The sequence below is a fragment of the Desmodus rotundus genome, chromosome 3 (genome assembly GCF_022682495.2).
Source record: "Desmodus rotundus isolate HL8 chromosome 3, HLdesRot8A.1, whole genome shotgun sequence".
Taxonomy (NCBI): Eukaryota; Metazoa; Chordata; class Mammalia; order Chiroptera; family Phyllostomidae; genus Desmodus; species Desmodus rotundus.
In genome coordinates, this window is record NC_071389.1 from 79,606,862 (window position 1) to 79,624,231 (window position 17,370).

The 17,370-nt window shown below is 40.9% G+C and overlaps 1 protein-coding gene across 8 annotated transcripts in view; it reads right to left on the reverse strand.

Moving 5' to 3' along the window:
- Window positions 1-17,370, reverse strand: part of PHACTR1 (phosphatase and actin regulator 1) — a 521,513-nt gene that overhangs the window by 161,730 nt on the left and 342,413 nt on the right. The window contains exon 1 of one of the 8 annotated variants that reach the window (XM_045199436.3): window positions 11,662-11,943. The exons of the other annotated variants lie outside the window; for them this stretch is intronic. Within the exon in view, the coding sequence (XP_045055371.1) occupies window positions 11,662-11,773 (112 nt within the window). The 5' untranslated portion in view covers window positions 11,774-11,943. Of the gene's footprint in view, window positions 1-11,661; window positions 11,944-17,370 lie in introns of those variants that run through there. 8 annotated transcript variants of the gene reach the window in all.

Genomic DNA, 17,370 nt, shown 5'->3' on the forward strand with positions numbered 1-17,370 from the left:
TTCACAAAACCTACCATCAGTCTTAAACTTTGTAATACCAATTTTTTAGATACATTTGCCCATTACCACTAAGCATTCTGTCAACCATATAAAAGCAAATAAAGCTTGGACCTTCCCTGAGGGGTTCCCTAATGCATCACTCACAGACACAAATAAGATCAGAGCTAACCGCCCTTGGCTAGTGGGTCTATTTTAAAGTTCACCAGACAAAAATATTCCATAATCTCTTCTGTATGCCTCTTTTCTATTCTAAAAACTTTTAAAATATGGAAATGTTACTTTCCCACCTGAATTCCTCAGTCTGCAATTCACTTTGTTCTCCACGAAGATGAAAAACATTAGTCCTCACCTCATCTCTATTTAGCAGCGAAGCATTAGCTTCTCCACCATGGCTTGCTAACAGGCAGAGATCCTTCTCTCTTTCTGTTCTATCAGGACTTCCCAAATTCTTGGTTTAGCTCTTTCACATACTTCCTTTGTCTCTCAAAAATCTCTTATGATTTTCCCCACTAGGCAGGAAGCTACTCGAGAGCAGGGAGTGTATCTGCCTTATTCACCTCTATATTCCTCATACCCAGCACAGGACTTCTTATACACAGGCATATAAGAAGTATTAAATAAATACTTGTTAAAAGAATAACATAAAAATAAATGAAAAGAGAAAGACCCAAGCTAATTTCCTCCTCTTCTTCTCACTTCACAAAAGAATAAACTCAGTGAATTACAGCTATAGCGTTCAAGGCTGAATGATGGCTGACCTTTATGCCATGTGGGATCCAGCACAGTTGTCTTGCATAAGTTACCCTGGAGGGACCTTTGAAGGGATAAAAGTGGACAACTTCGATAGAAGCCAATGTTACTCCCTTTTATTGTATTACTTGGCTCCTGGCATTTCAACTTATCCGATAGCTCACTGGTGTCTACTTCTGATTCTAAATGACGTATCCTATTTGACAAAGGGATTTTATTATCTCACTATTCGGAAAAACCTAAGTTATGTAGATGCTGCAGGGCATGTGGCTACATCTTCCTCTGCCTTCTACTATGAGTTTGCTCCACTCTGCTTATAATTAGCCACTTATACTTAAAAGCAACAGAGCTAGCAACACAGTTTGCCAAAGCATCCAGGAACTACAGTGACAGGCACGGAATCCACAGCTAGAAGAACAGGAATGAGAGGGATCATCTGGACTCCAGAGCCCTCGTTTTCTATCGCTTTTCTGATGCTGACCATAGGGTATGACCATGGGCAAGTCAGTTCATTTCTCCGGCCTTGGTTTCTAGGTTAATGAAAAGTTTGGGGAAGATAGATTTCTAACATCTCTTTAAGTTCTTACGTGTTATGATTGTACCTAAAAAATGATAGTATGTCGAGTCAGAATTCTTTAGGCTACAAACTGATGTAAGCCTGGGTTGTACAGGAAGCAAAAAAAAAAAAGAAAGCTCACCCTGTGCCTGGTGCCTGAGCAGCCTTCCTTCCCAGCTCTGACCCTCCATGCAGGGAGGATGTCTGGGCAAGGGAACACTCTGAAGCCTGCACCCACTTTTAAATCACATTCTGAGGACTGGGTGCTCAAGACCACTGAATTCCTTGCTCAAATGACAGACCTTCCAGCAGATGAAGCCTGAGCTGGTATACTGGTGGATGTCCCATGCCCAGAGGTTTCTTGTGGTTGGGCAATCAGCCTAGGGTGGGAAGAGGAGTCCAGCCAAGGGCCAAGGGGAGGGTGGCCACATTTGGACTCTTTTCCAGGCCTGACAAATATTAGTGTGGGACCCAGTGTGGGGTTGTGCAGTGTCAGAGAAGGTGACGGGGATGGGGGGACAAAGCAGCACCTTCCCACCTGTGCGTGGAAAATCTAAAATAAATTGCTCTGTTTTCTGGACACTGGCAGTTTTGTACAATCCATTTACAACTATAATTGGCACCCCCTTTTTGCAACACTCTCTGTTAGGCTCGGGGGTTACAAAGATGAATAACAGCATGTGCCCCTGCCCTTGCGAGCCCACAGGAAGTATTTTATTATGTACTGCACTGTAACTTCTGTCTAGCTGCAGACAACAGAGTCATTTAAATGTTGAAGTTAACCCTGGAAAGCCTTTTTCAGGATTACTATGGGGACAATTTCATGATATCCAAAGGCTCAGAAGCAAAGGTGGGCAAAGTTAGGGAGAAAACAATGTTATCTCCCAGTTATCTGCAGGAACTGGAGTCAAAACAAAGCCTATTCCACCCACAGTTTAGAATGCTATGAAGAGCATTCTGTAGAGAGGAGCTTTTCTAGATCTGAAAAAGGAAACTTGCTAAATAGGTACTGGACAAAAGTAAGTGCCTGAAATGTAGTACTTTCATAAAAGTTTGGGAATAAGATTGAATGGATTAATACATACACACACAGAGGAAAGAACCACCTCAGAAACAGATATACATAAAGGAGTCAAAAGGCATAGGGAGAATCAAATTTCTCCTCGTGGCAATGCAGAGGGGTCAGGTCCTTTCTGGGTGAGATGGAGAATTGACTAGAAGCCAGAATCATACTAATGGGTGGTTTTGAGGGCTGTCAGGAATAGAATCTCTTAAAAAATTATTATTATGTCTTATTACTTTTTGCTCTTATATATGACTTACATTGATTTTTAAATATATATGAATTTTTCATTCAGTAAACTTGCCAAACCTTCCATGTTAGTTCTAAGTCCTGTATGGGTTGTCTTATACTATAGATTTTTCATTCTATAGACAGATGTTTCAGTAGCCTTTAAAGTTATAAATTTCCTCTATTTACTGCTTTAACTATATTTCACATGTGTTTGAGATCTAATATATTTTTTGTCAGCTTTAAATACTTAATATTAAGTATAATTTATTCTTTAACCCAGAAAGCATCTGAATGTTTATTTTTAAATATCTAAACTTATGATGGACTTTGGGAGTCTTAGAGCTTCTTAATTCTGTATTTTTATTTTCTATACCTTTTTTGTGTGTTAATTATTAGACATACATTAATAGAATTATTCATTTATCCTTGTATTCTGCCAACTTCTGCTGTTTACATGGGTGGGCAAAAGTAGGTTTACAGCTGTTCGTAAGGAAAAAGCCATGTAGGTCATGATTATTACAATAACTTTATTAACTCAAAAAATGTCAGAATGCAACTGTAAGCCTACTTTTGCCTGTCCTGTATGTATGTTTTGAGACTGTGAGGTTGGTAGGCTACATACTCCTATTTTGAATTGTTCTGTCTCCCTAATGTACTGTTCCTTTTATCAATACATAAAGATTCAACCTCATAAATGCTTCTTGACTTAAAATATATTTTGTCTGATATTACTGTAGATAAACTAATATTCTTTAAAAAACAACTTGGTTGGTGAACTTTGTATGCCCTTTTATTTTAAACTTTCCTATATCCTTACATTTTAAGTATATTTCATAAATAGCTTATATCTGGATTTTGTTATATACCTTTTAACAACCTCAATCTTTTAACTGGTACATATGGACCATTTATGTTTATTATAATTACTGATATATTTGGGGTTATTTCTACTGTTATTTTTTTCTAATTATCATGATTTTCCTTCTTTTAGGTAATAAAGAATGAGGTTTCATTTCTTACTGGTTTCTGTTATAGATTCTACTTCTATTCTTTTAGTGGTTAGCCTTAAATACTTAAAATGCTTACTTAGAAATTTCAAAATGAATCTCTATCCCCATCTCCAGAACAGTAACAGTGAGTTCAGAACATCTTTACTCCATCACGCAATTTTACATGTTGTTATTTAGAATGTAGGCTCTGCCCTTACTTAATTAATCCCCCAATTTCTCATTATTATTTTTATTATTTTTAAGTAATCAGTACTTATTCATATTTATAAAATTTTACCATTTTCTTTGTTCATTATCGTTTTCTGCTTTCTACTTTTTTATGTGGGGTTTAATTACTTCTCATTTCTTTTTGGGAATACCTCTCCCTTTCTGAAATAACTCTTTTAGACTTTTATTGCTAAAAATATTTTTATTTCACCAGAATGATGGCTTACTCGGGCACAAAATTGGTTAATAGTATTTCCCCTCAGTACTCTGAAGATAAAATTTTCACGGTCAGTCACTTCCAGTGTGTTGACTCTGAACAGAGTGATGCCTGTGAGAGCCATTGGTGACTCGGCGGAAAGGGCAGAAGATACTCATGAAGGGGAAAAAAGTATGGTGGCATTATAGTAAACAGAGGTAGAAAGTAGAACAATGTGGAGTGGATGGCAGAGAAAGGGACATCAGTGGCATCTCCAAAGGTCTGTGCTGAGACCTAACCATCCCTTCTTGGCCCATAATTCTACTTTCCCTTTAAATGTTAACATCTGTTCAAGTTCAAAAAAAGGGTGGCAAGAATGATCTTTCCTGCAAATCTCTGAATCGTTAGTCAAACTAGGAAAGGAAGGGTGTTCAGAGGGTCATCATTTGTTATGATGATGCTATGTTGCCTGGAAGGGGAGCATACTGCTATAGCATTTAAAGGGCAATGCAGACTTCTTTTTGGCTTATTTAAAAGTAAGTTTCCAGGTAGCATCTCACAGCCTTTTCAAATAGCGGGAACCTGGAGCAGTGGCTGGGGAGGGTGTCGTGCAAAGGACGATGTTTACTTAACCGGTAAATAGCCTGTCCATCATTTCCACTGTTACTATATTTGAATACAACTGAAAACTTAGTGAAGTTTGACATGTTTTTCCCATATGTATTGATTTAAAACCAAAGAATATTAAGGCTGGCAGGGGCCTCAGAGACCATCTATCCTGAACCCTTTGCTTTATTCGTGAGAAGCGGAGCTCGAGGGGAGCTAACCTAGTGGGGGAGCCCAACGAGGGAAGGAAGATGGGGTCATGCAAGGACTTCAGATACCGGCAGAGCTTCACTCATAATAATTATTGCTTTAACCCCACATTTTATTTTCCAACACTTTCTTGAGTACATGAAAAAAATGACACTAAGGTGTTTCTTTTTTAACCCAGTGTTTTAAATACTGTACTCAGTTCTATTCTTTGCTCATATGAAGAACTAATCCATTGCCTATTCAACAATTCTGATTTAATGTTGATGTAACAAACTGTCTGTACTCCAAGTCCTTGCTGTATTTTTTCTAAAAATATTCTCATTTTTAGCTCAGCTTGAACATTCTTTCAGTTTTTCTGTTAGGGAAGAAAGCCATTACAAACTATTTTCTTTTCCAAAAGTTCTAATCTAAGATGACATACAATTTAGGTGGACAAAGTTCTAACATTACTGTACTACTCAACCCCTAACACCTCTTTATTTTCTTTTCCACCTGGTTTTCTTTTTATGTTTTCTTTCTCGTGACATTGTTTATTGTCTTCAAGGACAATGTAAGGGAATTCAGTTTTCAGTGACAGCATTCCTGGCTTCTGATCAAAAGACTTCATTCCCAAGATAACTACTTCTAGACAACAAATACAGGCAGTGTACGGTGATGAAACACAGCTTTTACTCTATTTTGTTCACTGAGCATTTGAACTATTAGTTCTTGGAAGACCATCTATATATTCAGAAGGTTATTTTCTTTTAGAGGACTTTGCAGAAGGAAATCACGTGCACCACTGATTTAGTTAGTTTAGCATCCTGAAAGCCTTATCCATCTGGACCCTGTAGACACCCCAGTTCCAATTAAGCCAGCTGGGTAAAAATTTCAATAGAGTTAATTTTGCCAGCTGAGCAAGTCATGCTCACTGAGAATATAGACTCATTACAGAGGACTCTGGCCCACTCTTGTCCCAAAGAACATAAACTCTAGCTCTTGAGTAACTTTTTAAAAGGTCCCTAAAGAAATGTGTTCAATCTGCTAAATCAGGAGTGATGGATGCATGGGTCAAGTGGGAGAGAGGGCAGGGAAGGTCAGGAGACAGCACTCAATGTCAAGATAAAAGCTAGCAATGGGGTGTTCTAACTAGAAGATTTCTATGTGGCTATTTCTTACATCAAGCTGGATGCAGTTGAATTTTTGAAGGCTTCCAACACACAGATCCTGTTCTTGGCTAGAGAAGCAGTGATACTGAGAGAAACTTGTAAAACTTCTTTTCTTTATACTTGCAGAGAAGAACGCTAGGCTGCTGTCACAATGCGGAGGGTTGAATGTAACAGAATCTTGGAGATGGTGTAGCCTAAGCCTCACAATCTGAAGATAAAGAAATAAGGTTCGGAGGGGTGAACTCACTTGTCCATGACCATAGAGCTATTACTACATAGCCAGACCAGTGATCTTGGTAGTGAATCACACTGCTACTCTTAATTTAACACCCAATTTAAAAGAGCGAGAGAGCAAATAAATCACTGCACACCCCAACACTGGGAAATAACGCAACTTTCTGAGGTCTAGTGGGAACCCTATAATTAGAGTGCAAGCAGGTACTGGGCATCTATTTCACTTGTCAAAATCCCTGGAGGTGTGTTTCTGAAACCTATTGCCAGGCACAGCAGTGGCCTGCCAAGCATTCTTTGGCCTGCTATCCTAGTGCTGTAAATCTGTGCATCTCCCGCAGGGAGAGGAGTGAAAAATTAATGAGAAGCTCAGAAAAGCTCATTTGCAGGGCTATAGAGATTGGGAGGGCAATGGAAATGGGAAGTGAAGGCAAAGGTTTAAGCTATCAGCCTGAAGCTCTGGCAAATCATATAAATGGGGTGTAAATGTAAATATACCCACACAAAAATGGAAAAGCACCAAAGAGCTATTTAGGGAAGGACTGGATCTGAATGATAAACACCCAGGGCAGAGCTCTTTGTGATTCATTCACGGGCATCCGTTCATCTCTGGGATGCCCAAACCTACAGCCATCTGACCTAAACAGCTCGGCCCAGGTCTCCTTGAGTCAGCATTTCCTTTTCATGAGAAAAAAAACCCAGGTATCTTGATTCAAATGTTTCTCTTATTCTGCTTGGCCTACCAGCCTTATAAGAATGAGGGTAAAATTTTAAACATCAGGTACCTGAAAACTTTTTTGGAGAATTTTTTTTCTTTTCAACAAGGTGATATACAAGTAATTCATTCTCCAAGAAGAAAAAAAATCAGTTTGTGTTAAAAATTTTAAACCGTTTCATTGAAAAAGCTTGATGTCCAAAGAAGAACAAAGGGCACAAATCACTTCCCACTGGGAACCGGATGTGGGACTGTATTTGCACCTGAACATCCTGGGCACTGCCAGCTCAGGCTCGGTCTCCACCTGTTCCTTCTCTCAGGCAGTTTATTCCCAGGTGAGAGTTCCCTAGCTATTCAGCACATGCTCCTGGCTGTGGAATCGCTGTTTTTAGAGTGTGGTATCTGGATGAAGGGTGATCACTGCTCAGAAGTGCTCTAGAGCTGGACACCAGGAAGGTGCTGCTCACGGCAACAGCTGAGGTACTGACATTCTTTTGCTAATTAAAAATATTTGCGAGTCCAGTAAGCAGTTGTCAGCAGACCTCAGCTCTTATTGATGTGATAATATACATATATTTTTTATTTTATTTTTCAATTACAGTTTCCATTCAATATTATTCTGCATTAGTTTTAGGTGTAGAGCATGGTGGTCAGATAATCATATACTTTACAAAGTGTTCCCCCTGCCCTGATATTTCCAGTGCCCACACCATATAGTGATAACATTTTAAGTCAATATGACTTGCTCACGCACCTCCAGAAGATGCTTAAGAACAGAAACCTAGTTATCTTTTGAGAGCAAGAAGGCCTTCTTCTCATTCACTGTTGTGGTTCGAACCGCATGCCCCCCAAATTCACACGTTGAAGTCCTATGCCTCCAGTATCTCAGAATGTAATCTTATTTAGAAATAAGGCTATTAAAGATGTGATTAGATTAGGATGAAGTCCAGTTACAGGTAGGATGGGCCTTTAGTCCAATATGACTGAATCCTTACAAAAATGGGACATTTGGACACAGACACACATACAAGAGAACACCCTGTGAAGATGAAGGCAGAGATCAGGGTGATGGATCTACCAGCCAAGTGATGACAAAGATTGTCAGCAACAGCCAGAAGCTAGGACTCAGGCATCATCCCTGCTGATACCTTGATCTAGGTCTCCTAACTTCCAGGACTGTGAGACAGTAAATTTCTGCCACTTATGACACTCATTTGTGGTACTTTGTCATGGGAGCCCTAGAAAATGAACACAACCTCCTCATAGGGTTAGAATGATTCCCTCTCTTTTCAAGACACAAGGGAACTCTGCCTGGGTGCCCTGCACTCCCAGTAAATGGCCTCTCCTTCACTGTGTGGTGGGAACCTTCTGGACCCTCTCTGAGCATGAGGATTCCTTGGCAAAAACAGAATGCCCTGGCCCTGGCCAAGTAGCTCAGTTGCTTAGAGCATCACCCTGATGTGCAAGGTTGCAGGTTCTATCTCTGGTCAGGGCACATACAAGAAGCAACCAATGAACGCATACATAAGTGGAACAACAAACTGATGTCTTTCTCTCTCTCTCTCCACCCCCCCACCTCTACAATCAATTTTTAAAAAACCAGAATGCCCTTCTATTCTCATCTCTCAAATTTGACTCTTACCCATTCTAAAAAAAAAAAAAAAGGAGGAGAAGAAAAAAAGTGCTACTAATCATGAGTCACTCAGGGTCAAAACCTGAAAGCTATCTTTGATTTCTCCTCTCTCGCCCCCACATCCTGCCTCCCAAGTCCTGTCATTTCTGCCTCCTCCGTGTCTCTCAAAGCTCTCTTCTCCTTTGCATTCCTCATGCCACCACCCCATGCAGGCTCCAATTATCTGTTGCCTAGACTGTTACAATAGCTCTCTAACTGGCCTCCCCTGGCCAGGCTCTCTACTGTTTCCCTGGCAGTTATATTAGTAACTGCCAGTGAGTCACCCAAAGGCCAGCTGTGATTATGTCCCCTCCATGCTCCAAAGGGGACGAGAGCCCAGCTTTGGAGTCTTTACCACTTTCCACGATCTAATCCTAACACATCTGCCTGCATCTGCCTGTTATGAACTCATATTCCAACTAAGTGAGACTTCTAAAACATAGTTCTGGTTTCCCATCTGTGCCTTTGTTTATGCCATTTGCTCGGTATAGAATATCCTCTCCCCTAGTTCTATCTGTAAAATTCTAGGCATTGTGTAAGGACTATAACCGTGGTGCTGTGCTCTGAAGTGCAAAGGAGCAGACTGATTCTGGCTCCCCGCCTCACAGAGATGTGACACTCACCTCACAGAGATGAAAGAGAGTTTCAGTTTCCACAAATGCAAAACAGGGATGATAATAATACTTCATGGGGCTACAGTAAGAATTAAACAAGAAAATGCATGAACCACATTTAGAATACTACCTGGTATATTAAGGATTCAATGACTTTCATCACCTATTATCTTATTCACAAGTACTTTAGTGGAAGTTGAAGGTAATGGCCCTCTTTCCTGACCTCTCAAAACATCTTCACTAATCTGCTCTTTTACCACTTAAGTTTCTTTACATTTTTTTTGGATATGCCTCTCCTTAAGTGATGCCTTTGTAGCACTTCTTCCTGCATCTGGAATGTCTCTTCTCTCTATAGACTGTTCACACCAATTCCAAAGTTCCCGCAGAACCTCACTCTGCCTTCCTCACTCCTCAGCGCTCTATTGCCATCTCTACCCCTGCATCCGTTGGGCCAGAATCAAGGTACCTGATTTTTTCATACTTGTGTCTAACTAAGGGCCTAACCCAGTGCTTAACACTTGGTAAGTACAAAACAAAGAGGAGACTGAATATTGAACCACCAGCGGGTGAACATCCCACTGGCCAGCAAGTCTACTGTGTTTTCTTTAGACAGCGACCATTGCTTGGATTACCAGGTGCTGCGTGTTTGTTCCACGCATGCACACACAGGTCAAAGGCTGAAATAACCCAAGAGACTAATGTTTCCCAGGGGTGACTGCAGGTCATTCTCCTGTGCAGTAATTCTCAACTGGCACTAAATTAAGGCACTCACTTTTTGCGATTCCAGAGCACTTTGTGTATACCTCATGATCACTGATCTTGCAGCCTGGTAATTATTGGCTGCCGGTTGTTTCATTCTAATAGTGTGTGTTCAGTGTGGGCAGACTTTGTCTCATTTAGCTTCTAATTTTCTGCGCCTGGCATTTAGGAGATCTTGGGTAAGTATTTGTGTAACAGGAATTTGCAGGAGAAACCTGAGCTGAACAACCATGGGGTACAGTGAGCCATTAAGTAGCATCAGTTAGGAAAAGAGGGATGCCTCCTTACATTTTTTTTCAAATACTCCATTGCTAGAAAGGTATGTCTGATCAAATATTATTGTTATTTCCATGACAAAATTCTGGAAAGAGTGAAATTCTAAGCTGTATTCATCTAACAACCCTGGCCTGATTTCTAGCTCTAGTATATATCTTAGAGTATATTTTGTTTTCCAAGCAAAATATGCAGAGAGAGAGCAGAAAGACTCCTTGGCATATGACCTTGAGCTCTAATGAGTTCTGCTGTGGGGTAATCAAAGGGCCCAGGCTGAGAACCTGCAGCTTATAGAAGACAGATGTGAATGTGTCCTGGCCAAACACTGGTGGGGGCTCGTGGCATGCCTGGAAAGGCTAACCCTGCGGATTTCCCTTTCAGAAAGTAAAACTGGGGCTGATAAAGAGGACGGGGGTTTCAAGGAGCAGGTCCCACCTTTATCAGCAGAAGGCTGAACAAATTCTGCATCTGAAAAAGAGACATCTGTTGGAATACAGGTCAGGACAACTTCAGGTTCTTATTGAACAAAACTATTTAGTGACTGAACAAAAAGAACTTCAAACTGGCCACAAGTAATAGTATACAGGCTGGTTGTTATCAAGACCTTATTCTAGAAAACAGATTCCTGTTTTCATGCTGGCAAATCCAAATATTGAACAAAAGTATCATGGGCTGCGGTTCCAGACTTCCAGAGTTCAAATCCTACCTATGCTTTTGAACAGCTGTGTGATCTTAGGGTAAGATGCTTAACCTCTCTGTGCATCCATTCCCTCATTTGTGAAATGAGAATAAAAGTAGTTACTGTCTTGTATGGGTTTGTGATAATTAATGTGAGCTAATAAATGTAAAGTGATTAGAAGAGTGAATGGCACATAAACAGTATATATGTTGATGAACTAAGATTGAATTAGGCAAAGGTGATGTGTGAATACATACAGCCCAGTAAGAATGTTTCTTTTGTAATTATTTTGTATAAAATTAACACATACCCATGGAAAGTCTTCAAATGCAAAGACAGAAGTATGATGATAAGCCAAACCCTCCTCCCTGTCTAATCTCAACACCCAGTTCTGTTCCCCCAGAACCTCTATACTCAAATGTCTCTTCTGTATCTTTACAGACAAAATTTTATTCAGAAACCAACATTATACACTCTCTCCCTTAGTTAATAATAGTGTATTGAGTACTGGAAATTTGCTCAGAGAGTAGATTTCGGGTGCTCTCATCTCACAAAAACCGGTGACTATGTGAGGAGATAATATGTTAATTAGACTGAATGTAGTAATTATTTCACTATACATGCATCATATTGCATACCTTAAATATATACAAATTTTGTTAAAAAAAGATGGGAGTAGAAGTCAAAAAAATTAATAAAATTGACATGAATTATATGAACACATAGTGCTCTGCACCTCACCTTTCTTTCCCACTAAACTGTACATCTTAAAGTTCTCTCCACATCTGAACACGTGGCTCCCCCTCACAGTTACTTCGTGGCTCGACGGCACTCCGCGGTGTAGAGAGACCATGATTTACGTAGCCAGGCCCACTGATGGCGTGTGTCTGTTTCCAGTTTCCTGACATTATAAGTAATCTGTAACGAACACCCTTGCACACCCGTCTCACTATACTTCGGCAAGCACACATGTAGGTTAAATTCCTGGAAATTACAATTCTTGCTGGGCATGCCCCTCCTGAAATTTGTTTTTAGTCAGCATCTTCTTTTCCTGGCTCTGGGATCTTCTTCCTTCCCTGACCATCCTTTGCTAGATGTGACAGACTTCAAGGTCAAGGTAAGTGCGTTTAAAATGTTGGTTACTTTTGCCAAATTGTCCTCTAAAATGCTTGCTCTGCTTCATCCATCCGCCAACGCTGTATGACAGTGGCCGTTTCCCACTGTACTAGCTGATGCAGTGTAGTGATCGACTTCTTTTATCTTTGCCAAAGTAACAAATGAAAAAGAGTATCTCATTAGTTTCAATTTGTGTTTGTTTAATTATGAGTAAGGGTGAGATCTTCTTATATGTAGGGGGTATTTGTATTTTTCTTTGATTTGCTAGTTATATCCTTTGCCCGGACAATATGGCTTGAATTGAAAATATAAACTGTGCTACTTCCCTGAATCAGATCTTCGATGGTGACTCAGTGCCTATAGGATAAAGTCTGGGTCCCTAATATGGGGACAAGGGGCCTGTGACCTGGTGTCTTCTAAGGCTCCTCTCTGGTTGCTCCCCTTGCCTCAGAATTAATGGTCCAGTAACACCTCGCTGCTGTGCTGCCCAGTCTTCTTCAGTAAAGATTCATGGAGTGACTGGGTAAAGGAATTCCAATTTTCATGTAATTCACCTTAAATAAAGAACCATTAAGAAACATTCTGTTATTTCCTCAAGTATTTTATTTTTCTTGTCAATCTGTATCAGAGACCACTTTTAAATAATCTGTCTTTTATGGTTTCTGGAAGTTTATATTGGTAATGATATCCAGATACTTTCCAGCTGGCTGTTATTAACATTCCCACTGAAGTTTACTTATTCTGGTGGGGAAAAATGTTAGACTGTAAGTGGACTGCAATATTCATACCAGGAGTTTAAAATAAACCACAAAGGAAGAAATGAGTCCAAACAGAGGCCAATGATCACAACTCCCCTGAGGAACAAACTGTCCAGTGTTGGAGGAACCTAGAAAAGAGCCTACTCTCCCGTTTCATTTCTTACTGACACATAACTCCACTCTCCATCCCCATGTTCCAGCCCCAATGAGTGAAGCTGTCACTCACCACATCACACCACAACCTTTTTAGAAAGCAAGAGTCAAAAAAATATGGACACCCAATGTGCACCAGAACAGGTCTCTGCCCTAAAGAAGGAAGCACAAAAGAAAAACCACGCTGTGCATGCAGACACTTGTGGCAGGGGTATCTACAATAGCACGCACCCAAGGGAATGGTTTCTTTTTTTTTAATCCTCATCTGAGGATATATTTATTGATTTTTAGAGAGAGGGAAAAGGAGGGAGAGAGAGAGAAACATTGATAGGCTGGCATGCCATACACGCCCCAACCAGGGATCAAACTCTCAACCTACATAATGTGCCCTGACCAGGAATTGAACCCACAACTTTTTGGTGTAAGAGACGACGCTCCAACCAACTGAGCCACCTGGCCAGGGCCCAAGGGAATGTTTTATAGTCATTAGGAAGGTGATTTGCTTGACTATGAGTAAGAATTCCACTACAACATAACACTAAGTAAAAAAATTAAAATAGGAGAGAGATATATATTTATACTTTGAATTCAACTACCTGAAGTTATCATGAAAGAACACAAAGAAATATGTATAGATGATCATAATTTATGTCAAAAAGGGTGTTTTATTTTCAAACTTTAATGGAATCTATTATTTTTACTTCAAAAACATCTCTCAAGGTTCCTTTTAACACTAGATGGGGTTGCAGTTTGTGATGACCATGTTAAGTGACTTGTTGAGAGAGATTTAGTTACACATCCATGGTTAGAATCCAACACACATGGCCCACTGGTCTTTCCAGAAGCCCCAGAAGCTGATGTGACTGTGGCTGGCAGGGAAGGCCCGGTGCTATGAGCATCTCTGTAAACATCTGCCTAGCCCAGATCTACCACGTGATGTTCCAGTCATTCCTGAGGCACGCGAGAGATCCTCCTTGTAATGGCCAATTTTCTGATAATGAATCTTTCCAGTTGTCCATGCATGAAATAGGGTTTTGTGCTATGATGGGTAAATTGTATAACTTTTTTTTTACACAGGAATATATTATTGTAAAATGATGTTGTGGAATGGCAGTTTATAGTTACTTCATATAATTTTCATAGAAACATCTGGAAATGTAATCAGCACAATGCTCAAAGTACCACATTAAACCACCCCTTCTTGCACGCTGGGAATCATTTAAAGACCCTTTTCACAGGTGCCCTTGACAATAATGTGCAGGGGTAGCAAGCAGCTTCTTACAATTTCAGAGCATCTCACAGCTTCCTGAAAATCAGGGACTGTAAGGCCCAGACATCGGAACGGAACGGCTTTTCAGAGCACAAAAAAAGATGTTGCTATGCCGTAGAAGAGACAGTCATTCTCTTCAGAAACTCACACTTGGTTAATTTGGGGACAAAAATAGACTAATGTTACAATAGTCTTCTGTGCCAAAATTATATCTGCATCTGAACATCATTAGCTCTCCTCTCTGACTTCTCCTCCACAAAGACTTTTTGTAGGAACTGCTTAATTATAACTCATTGTGACTCAACAGGCAAGTCCTCAGAGGCACTGCAGGTTATCACAGGCGTCCTCCTTCCCCAGGTCAGACGGCCACTCGGCGAAGGTCCTTGCTACACAATGCTTTCTTTCATTCCTGCGATTTCATGAATGCCTCACACGTTTGATATTCACACAGTGCTCCCACCCCAACTCCCTCCCCTGCTAAGAAAAGGAAGAAGGAAAGCCTTTAAAACTGACCTTCAAAACTGTTTGATTCATGAATGGCCTCATGGTCTATCTTTCCCTCTGTTAAGGTTACTTGATTATTTGTTTTAGTCAAACAAATCCAAAATCGTAAGTGATTCACTGCCTAAGGTCATTCCTATATCTCCAACAATTCATCAAGGAAACCAATAACAAAATAAATCAACCAACCGATACACAACGGAAATCATTTTTTCAAGAAACAAGTGAATACGCATCACAGAGGTGTCTTTCTCTGCCTCAGGGATGCTAGCATCAGTCACTGACATAACCAAGTCTTATCTCCAATATTATTTTGTCTTCTTAATGAGATCAGCTTTCTGAATTCAAGTCTGTTTCACACTGATCTACCTAGATATACATATATCTTAACCTTTTCACTCTTTATGCTTCAATTCAAGTCATGTGTAACAGGGATATTTCCAAGCAAAGCACAGAAGGCTTTGGAGTCAGGTAGCCTCGCATCCAGATCCTAGGATTTCACTATTCACCAGCCAAGTGATCCGGAGCAAGTTACTGACCCTTCTTACGCCTCATTATCCTCTTCTATAAAACAGTAACTACGAGTAACTGCCTCACAGGACCACTGAGAACTACATCGCAGCTAGTTCAGTATGTGTCAGTTAGTGGGCACACACCTATTAGTGGTGCTAATGTGATACTATCAGGTTTATTAACTAAAAACGTCAAAGCATGCTGGGGAAATACAGGAGACCCAGATGTATGTCCATGTTAAAGTTATAGTGGAGAACGGAAAGCACTCATCTGTAATCGGACTGGATAAGAAAGTAAAATAGAGATTTGACTCAAAGGTGCCCCCAAAGTGAATGATAATTCACTTCATAGAGTCAGGGTACTTCTGGAGGGGAAGGCTGTCAGGGCAGAAAGGAGGCACTGATGCAGACACACTTACGTGGGGTGACAGTGGAAAGGTTGTGTGGAGGGCTGGCCTCAAGGTTGGCCCTGCCAACAGAGAGGTGAGCCCAAGGATGCCATGCAGGTAGAACCAGAGAATTCAATGAACTTCAGAGACGTGAGCACGTTAGCTGGCATAAATGAGCACTCCGACAATAGGGGAGGGAGAGGAGAAGAGGGAAACTAGAGCAGAGGAAGAGAAATAAAGAAAGAAGAATGTGTTGAACATAGAGAAGTGCTTAAGGAGAGTCCAAAGCCCTCTCCTGGCCTGCTGCAGTGAGAGGAGTGGCAGCAGGGGGTGTGGTGCCCTCCTAGAGGGCCTGGAAGTGGGGACAGGCCTCTGGGCCTGCTGGCATGGAGCCGATGACAGGGGCAGTCATGACCTTTGGAGAGCGAAAGGAGTATTGGAGGAAGGGAGAGTAAATTATTGGTGGAGGAAATTGTCACTGGGACAGAACTTCCAATCAAAGACATGAGCCAAAGTGCGGGAGAGGAGGCAAAAACACCATATGAGGGCTGGGAACAAAGAAATTCAATGCCGTAAAGACGCTAAGGAACTCAACTACCATTAATTAATTTAACCAAAATGGTAGACAGTTGAAGGCCATTCTAATGACTTCATGAGTCTTGGTGCCAATGGTTCCTTCTGCTTTCTTTGAGAAGTTAACTTCTTTTCTATTTGTAAAACAGAACTGGCCTCAGGGCTGCAGCTTCTGTCCAGGCGGCTTTGTGTTGAGTGACCATCACCCTGCCTTGCCTGGCACAGGCCTGTATCGTGCTCATTGTCCTGGTCTAGGTAGCAATGGCATCATTTTACTTTCAAAGATGTCTAGGTTTGGAAAACCTATGGTTGGCCTATGGCCATCCTGTTGATGTCTCTTTGTTTTCGAGCCACAGAGCTCCACTTTTTCTGAAAGAGATTTCACACACATTGTCTTCTCCCCCAAGAACACCTCTTCGTATATCATGCATATTTTTGTCTAGGATGAAGCAAAGGAGAAACAGGATGAGGCACTTCCTCAGACACCACTGTGTTCGTTCACTTAATTGCAAATTCATGGACAGAGGAAATGAACACTTTAGTGAACTAACTTGTCAGTACTAGGAAGACATGGGATAAATTCCAACTTCTTGGAACTGTAACACAGTGTGTCTAAAATGAGGCTCCTGTACCCAGCACCCAAACAGCACTTCCTAACTCTAAGAGACACCCTTCAGGGGTGCCATGCAGTGCATGCACGTTCAAACACTGAAACTAAGAAATAAGGAGTCTTTATTCTTGGATGTTTGATTTTTAATGATTTTCTAGAAAAAGAACTCATGCTAGCTGAAACTTACATAGAACTTATTCTCTGCAAGGTACTATTCCAAGGGCTTTCCAGCATTAAGTTCTTCTTCAATCCTCACCAGTTTAGGAGGTGCCAGTGTTATCCCTACTTTAGATGAGGGAGCTGAGCAGCGAGTATGAGTAACGTGCCTGGGTAACGTGGCAGTGGGGCCACCCAGTCTGGCCCTGACCATTCCCCGCATGGAGCCCCTGCTGACCTTTAAAGTCAGTGGCCAAACACACATCTAGTGATAAACACTGTGAGGTTTGTGTCCTTTCATAGAATTAGTTCTATGAATATTGAGCCCCAATTCTAGCAGCCACCACAGAGGCCTGTGTAATTACTGTCTGCTTACCAGTCTGAGCATATTTTATTCCTATATGTCAAATAG